Source organism: Cydia strobilella, chromosome 2 (genome assembly GCF_947568885.1).
Source record: "Cydia strobilella chromosome 2, ilCydStro3.1, whole genome shotgun sequence".
In the NCBI taxonomy this organism is placed as follows: domain Eukaryota; kingdom Metazoa; phylum Arthropoda; class Insecta; order Lepidoptera; family Tortricidae; genus Cydia; species Cydia strobilella.
The window spans coordinates 10,138,321-10,145,454 of NC_086042.1; the positions used below are offsets into that span (position 1 = coordinate 10,138,321).

The 7,134-nt window shown below is 34.8% G+C and overlaps 1 protein-coding gene across 1 annotated transcript; it reads right to left on the reverse strand.

Annotated features, from left to right (window-relative positions):
• Positions 1-3,434: 3,434 nt before the first annotated feature.
• LOC134755431 (uncharacterized) lies at positions 3,435-6,603 on the reverse strand. The gene is made up of 4 exons (XM_063691986.1): positions 5,820-6,603; positions 5,593-5,661; positions 4,482-4,626; positions 3,435-3,607 (listed from the first exon to the last, which is right to left on the reverse strand). The coding sequence occupies exons 1-4, from the start codon at positions 6,570-6,572 to the stop codon at positions 3,435-3,437; spliced, it is 1,140 nt and encodes a 379-aa protein (XP_063548056.1). The 5' UTR covers positions 6,573-6,603.
• Positions 6,604-7,134: the final 531 nt, after the last annotated feature.

Below are 7,134 nucleotides of genomic sequence, written 5' to 3' on the forward strand. Positions count from 1 at the left end.
TTTGACCCATGTTCTTTCACTGATATGCGTTAATTTTATAAATAACAAACGAACCGTTAACGCCCTCTATACGAGTGTAGGCCAAAACTAGTAGCGCCATCTGATCGAGAATCAAATTTTCGTGATTTTCGAGGCACGTTTTTTCCTTAGACTGTATCCATCTATTACGGAGGTAACTACTAACGATCTATCTATGGAATGAATAAGTAGCCAAGCGTCTGAAAATATAAATAGTCCATATGATTAGAATATCTAATGAGCCGAAAGTGAAATTAGTTAATTGACATAAACACAGAACGAGTTAATAGCAAAACGTCATGAAATAAAAACATGAATAAAATGCGTTTGTTAGTCGCACATAAACTCGAGAACTGATGGACCGATTTACCTAATTTCGGCATTGAAATGTTTGTATTAGACCACAGAAGGTTTAGACAGTGTAAAAACACGGAAAGATTGTAAGGAATATTAGCAATAAAAACATTACACAATCCAGACTTTTGCTTCTTGCCTGTTTAGCGTTCATGTCTGTTTAGTAGTAATTAAGACGTTCTAAGATAAAAAAGTGTTGCTACCGGACCATTTAGCATTTGTGTAAGGTAAATTTGATAGTGACCCGTCCCGCGCACCCATCTGCTCCCCCCCTTTGTCTATACGCAGCAACATGCGTGAGACATATTTCAAAATATTTAGATCAGTACGGTTTTTATTACTTACTATTATTTTTAGTTGCTTTTGGCGACATGTTTCGGAGTTGTAGTGAGTGAAACCGTACTGATCTAAATATTATGAAATGGTCATGTGACTTTTCGTAATCTTGCAAACTAAATAAAACCCACTTCCCATTATTTAATTGAGCTTAAACTTCACATACATAATTGTGTAAGCTGGGTGACAATGCAATATTTTGGACTGTCACCCACTTCTAATTGTTACGTTTGGATTTGTTAGAATTGTCTCAATGAGTATAAGTTGCGTGTTGAAACAAAAGTACACAGCCAGCGATAAAGGCTTGTATTAAAATTGAAATTTTTGGCAAAAAACTTATTTAATATTGTCTTCGGTTACCGCGATAGTTACTCATGAAATAAAACTATGAAAACGGATTATATCGCGTATATTGAATTTATAATACATCCCGACGTTTCGAACCCTTTACAGCGTTCGTGGTCAACGGGTGACTGAGGAAAAATTACAAAGTGCAAAAATACCCACACTAAAATAATGAACAATCACAGACTATAAACTTTAAGGCTGGTTGTACATGCAAAATCGGTTCATAAGTTATACACTACAATTATTTTCAAGTAAAGATATATATATATATATATATATATACGCGATAAAAACTACGCCGGCTCCAACCCTACACCACGGACCCGAGAAGATTTAATTCCCTCCTAAATTGTAGGAGGGTATCCCAATATGGGACCGGCAACAAACTCGGCGGGACACATCTTTTCAAAACATATTATACTCAGAATGTCCAACATCATCCAACACTAAGGTCTCACAGTCTATGTCTCGCTTGCTCCTTTATCAGATGGACTACAGTATCCCAAGCTGGTGGTAGAGATAATTGGCTGGTAATTGTAGTGCGCAAGCGCTGGTGGCCTAGCAGTAAGAGCGTGCGACTTTCAATCCGGAGGTCGCGGGTTCAAACCCCCGGCTCGTACCAATGAGTTTTTCGGAACTTATGTACGAAATATCATTTGATATTTATACCAGTCGCTTTTCCGTGAAGGAAAACATCGTGAGGAAACCGGACTAATCCTAACAAGGCCTAGTTTCCCCCTCTGGATTTGAAGGTCAGATGGCAATCGCTTTCGTAAAAACTAGTGCCTACGTCAATTCTTAGGATTAGTTGTCAAGCGGACCCCAGGCTCCCATGAGCCGTGGCAAAATGCCGGGATAACGCGAGGAAGATGAAGATGATGATACGCGATATAATCCGTTTTCATAGTTTTATTTCATGAAAAAACTTATTTATTCTTTGATTGCCGATGTACGAGTGTCATCTTTATTAGATCATCCCCAAGAATTATGACTTTTTATTTTACGAGATTCGAGTAATTTGCGGGTGATGATGAGTACGCGTACAAAAGTGGCTTCTTCCAAAAACAAGTCTCTCCATTTAAGACAAAAAGTCATAATACTAACGTAAATATAATTATTTTAATTGTAATGTTTATTTTTTTTTCTTTGATTTTCGCATAAGTATTAATAAATACAAAATGATGTAATTACGTAAATAATTATTTTGATTCAAAAATATATTAAAATTGGCAGTTAGTTTAGTACGATGTCCGGTTATTACGACGTCATATCAGCGGTCCCTTGGGCGTCGTTATAAGTTATAACCGGACTCTATTGTATTGACTTTGAATAAGGGTATACCTACTTTGTTACATTCCGTTAACTTAGGCTAGATACATACCTATATATTCTGTTTTTTTATTCCGTAGACTGAAATGACATATCATATATAGATAGTATTCTTCAAATTCTACATCAGTAGCTCTATTGTAAAACGGTCATTATAATTAGCTCTACCAAACAATTGCAGAATTGTCACATCGAAATAGTGATAATTTGAAGTATAATAGTACATTTCGATGCTAGTGCGGAAAGTATGTCATCAGCACACGAGTACCGAGATATCTTGCCACGAGCCGCCGGCGAGTGGCAAGACTCGGGACGAGTGAAGAATGACATTTCCGCACGTGTATCGAACGACGTTTTTTAATACAGTTGCGAAAAAATAAGAAAAACAACAAGTAAGGAATTCGAAACTTTTATATTATTAATTCTGTGACATCATTGACATTGACATTATGAAGAGGTGTTTTTTTAGCTTGGTGTTATTATTATTGAACCCATTACAATGAATGTTTTTTTTTTTAATGCATGTTCTATAAGACAGAAACAATTGTAAATATAAAACATTGTACTATTATTACCCAAATATCGTTAATTACGATTATTTGTGTATCGTACATTTATAAAAACAATATCGAATGTTGCCTTTGGAAACTTAAAGCAGAAAGAAAAAACGCCTCTTCTTTGACAGGCGTTCCGTTCCATTCAGACAACTTATTAAGAACGGTTTTTCAATATTCAATATAAAAAAATAGACGTGTTATAATGATGAAGAGGTAAGTAATAAAATATAAAATATGTATATTTTTCGTATTCTTACATTAGTAGTAGTTGCATTATAGTAGGTTTTTATGTTGATTACGACGTTTAAAGGAAACTAATATTAACACTCATCAATAAGTAGTCATGAATTGGAACAAGAATAAATTTAAAATAATTGGAAAAGTAAAAAGCACTAGTTCGCGAAAACCAACTTTCCGCACGCTAAACAGCTACGTAAAGTAGCACTTTTTGAGCAACTGTATTAAAAAGACAATTTATTTTATAACCAAACATTAATCTGTTCTTAAAAACAATTGAATGCAAATAATGCTGTAAGTAATAACGTTCATGACAGTTCCAAAAATCAGATGGTAGTTCACACGAAAAAGGCTCCCAGCGGTGAATTGTAGTCTATTTGTACTAACGAGTTGCTTGAATGTTTCTAAAACTTTTTTTCTGGGGAGATCTAAAACAAACAAATTGCAGTAGAAATAAAGTATGGGTGTATTGAAATTTTACAAAGACGATGGTTGTTTTTTAGTACTTTATAATTACATATTTGTAGAAAAAAATTGAAAAGTAATACTCGTAATAATGTAAATAATGGCAAGCCATTACCATTGCCCACGGACACCGGCAACACTAAAGGGGTTGAGTGAAATGAGATAGCAATATCACTCCCTCCCTCCCTTGCTCCCTCTAACGCATAAATGTGTCCCTTGGACTGGCCTACGCTGGGCCATCGTGTAGAGCCATAACAGGCCTTTTCAAACATCAGGCCACAGGGCCCTTTTACAAGTCAAATATTTACGAGCAATAAAAATAACCAAAATATACAGAAAAACAATTACAAATATGGAATCAATTAAATATATTTTGTTAGAGATGTAACCGGTCTCTAAATGTCAGAGATAAAACATATTTAATAAAAAAACGATCATCATATTATCCTTCAAGATATATAAATATACCTTATACAAGTAGGTAATTATAAGAAGAAATTAAATCAGAAACAGACAAGAACCGAATGAAGTGTCTCACGTTAATGCCACTCAAAAGTAAAATTACACATTAGGTACTTATAACATAGTTAAGATAGGAGTACGCTCTTTTCTTGAAGGTTGAGGTTGATAGATCCATATCCGTGGATAGATCCTTTAATCTATACGACCTCTTTATATATATATATGCCCAGATACATGGATTAAAAACCCAGATCCGACTTTGTTAAAATTAGTTCCAACCCTCCCCTACATGTATTTATTTAGAAAGAAGTAAAGTTATTATGTTATTACAGTAAGTTGGTTGTCAACCAAAGATGTCATATAATGTTTTCTTACCACATTTAAAGTCAATCAAATGCTTCATGATGAGTATTTCAGTCCAATCCACCTCCTGTCTTAACTGGTCGTCCACAATACAACAAAGACTTGACCAAATAAATGGTAGTACAATTCTTATCGATAATATCCAGGGACATTCTACCTACAACATAAAAACAATGTTTGAGTGGGATTTATAATGTTTTAAAAGTCACACGAACCTACCTGATGCCATACAATCGAAGTTACGCTCTCATTTATAGGCCAATAAAATTAGATAAATATAAGCGTTAAAGCAGGAAATCGTTTAAATACCTTCATTTGGCCCTAAATGCGTGTAATCCAAGTTTGAGCAATCCCAGGTGATTGGACCAAATGATGGTATTAAAACGATTTCCAGCTTGCTGCGAATTAATTTCTCGAAAAAATTTAATTTTATTGGCCTATTGGTCCAGTAAGTTCGTGTTCTTCTATCACTCTAACTGTGATAATAAAGGTAAATAAAAGTAAAAAATAAATATAAATCCATACTAAGTTATACTTTTAAGGCTGACTATTGGAAACTACTTTTTTGTACAAAATCCAATAATCAGCCTTCCTTGGCTGACTAATGGGTATGAGGCAGTAATTTTAAAAAGGTCGTAAACCCAAAAGTCAGCCGGGGTAGGCTGACCATAGGAATTAAGACTTTTTAGGGTTCCGTACCCAAAGGGTAAAAACGGGACCCTATTACTAAGACTCCGCTGTCCGTCTGTCCGTCTGTCTGTCACTAGGCTGTATCTCATGAACCGTGATAGCTAGACAGTTGAAATGTTCACAGATGATGTATTTCTGTTGCCGCTACAACAACAAATACTAAAAAGTACGGAACCCTCGGTGCGCGAGTCCAACTCGCACTTGGCCGGTTTTTTATTTTATTTTTAAGTGAAATCTAAGTCGTTATGCCATGCACCTTTAAATGTTTACATTATTATGACTTTATTTGATTTAAATACATCAAATACCCAATAGTCCGCCTGTGGCTGACCAGTGTACATTGAGATCGCGGAACTAAGAAGCTCAGAACCCACTAGCCAACCGTTAAAATGGGTATATTGGCATGTTTTATCATTAGGTATTAAAGTAGTACCTCCTCACAACTCATCAGAGTAACTCCAATCACTGCACCGGAGAACATCATCCAAATAGTACACAATATCTGGAAATGGTACAAAATCTTTTTTTTTTTTTACAATAATTATTTGTATAGGTAATTAAATTCATCGTAATTTATTGGTACGAGTAGTAAGGTATTACATGTCACAATTTTTAAACTTATCACACATCGACTCAGAATACTCAGATAATTTAACTTACTTGTTTTCCGTGAAGTTTCTCCAATAATTTAACACAAGTGATTAAATCATCGTAAATTTTGCATATGGACTTGATACTAAAATTGGAATCCGAGACATCCGCTTCCATAAAATTAACATTGATATTTAAAAAATATCTGAACATGCTTGATTCCTTCGTTAAAAATGGTATTTCGGTGTCTTTTACATAAAACTGATGTGCCTTATACAATTTTTTATTTATATTCCTTAATACAGCCAACGCTAGGTGCAAATGAATCACCAAATGCAAAGTTGCCAAATAACCCGGCACCTTTATAAGAATAGTAAATTGGGCAAATTGTGGAATAAATATTTCCATAAAAAAGGTTGGAATAAATACAACACTTGGCAAAAAAATCCACACATATAGTTTCAAAGCAATCATCTTTAAATTTCGATTACTCAACTTCAAACGATTAAAGATATTGCCAAAAGTCATATAAAGCTCCGTCCACAAGGTCAAGGGATGAAAAAAGTCTATGATTAGTATGATTATATTGAATATTAAATCATTGATATCCGATATATCTTCTACGTAAGTTTTAATGCCTTCTTTAGTACTGTCATTGTTTGATATAAAATGTATAGCTATAAAGATAGTAATAACCATGACAGACCAAACTTTACTCCAATAGGTAAAGTTGCAGGCCTGCCCGTTCGACAACAGAAATGGTTTCTTCATGCCGAATGCGGTACAGAACCAATTAAAAACACGAAAGTAATAGTAAAACATTTTAAGAGTTAAAAGAGAACCGAAACCTATGTTAGTTCATTTGGGAATAATACTTATTCTTTTGAGAGAGCTTTGAAATAGGTAGGTTATTATTTTCAAATCAGCTGAAAGTAACGCTAACAACAATTTGATGGCTAACCTATCATTAAAGCTATTGGGTTTCACTTAAGATCTTATCTAAAAAATAAACAAGACATAAAAAAGCTTCATTTTAAATTAAAATAAGCATGCCAAATACTCCGGGTTACAGGGGGCGTACGATTTTGTGCCCGTTGCTGTCGAAACAGCCGGACCATGGTGCAGCGAGGCGTCCGAATTGTTCAGAGAACTGGGTCGGCGGCTGAGAGAGAGGGGGAGCGATCCCCGATCTGGGTCTTGTCCAACAAGTCTCCATCGCCATACAGCGCGGCAACGCTGCGAGTGTGATGGGGACTTTTAGACCAGGCATGCCACAGAACGGGTCTTAGGTTAGTTAAATAGTTTTAAATTTGTGTTTGTAAAATAGTATTGTAATGTAATTATGATGACATTTAATGTAATGTTTTAATTGTAATATATTTAA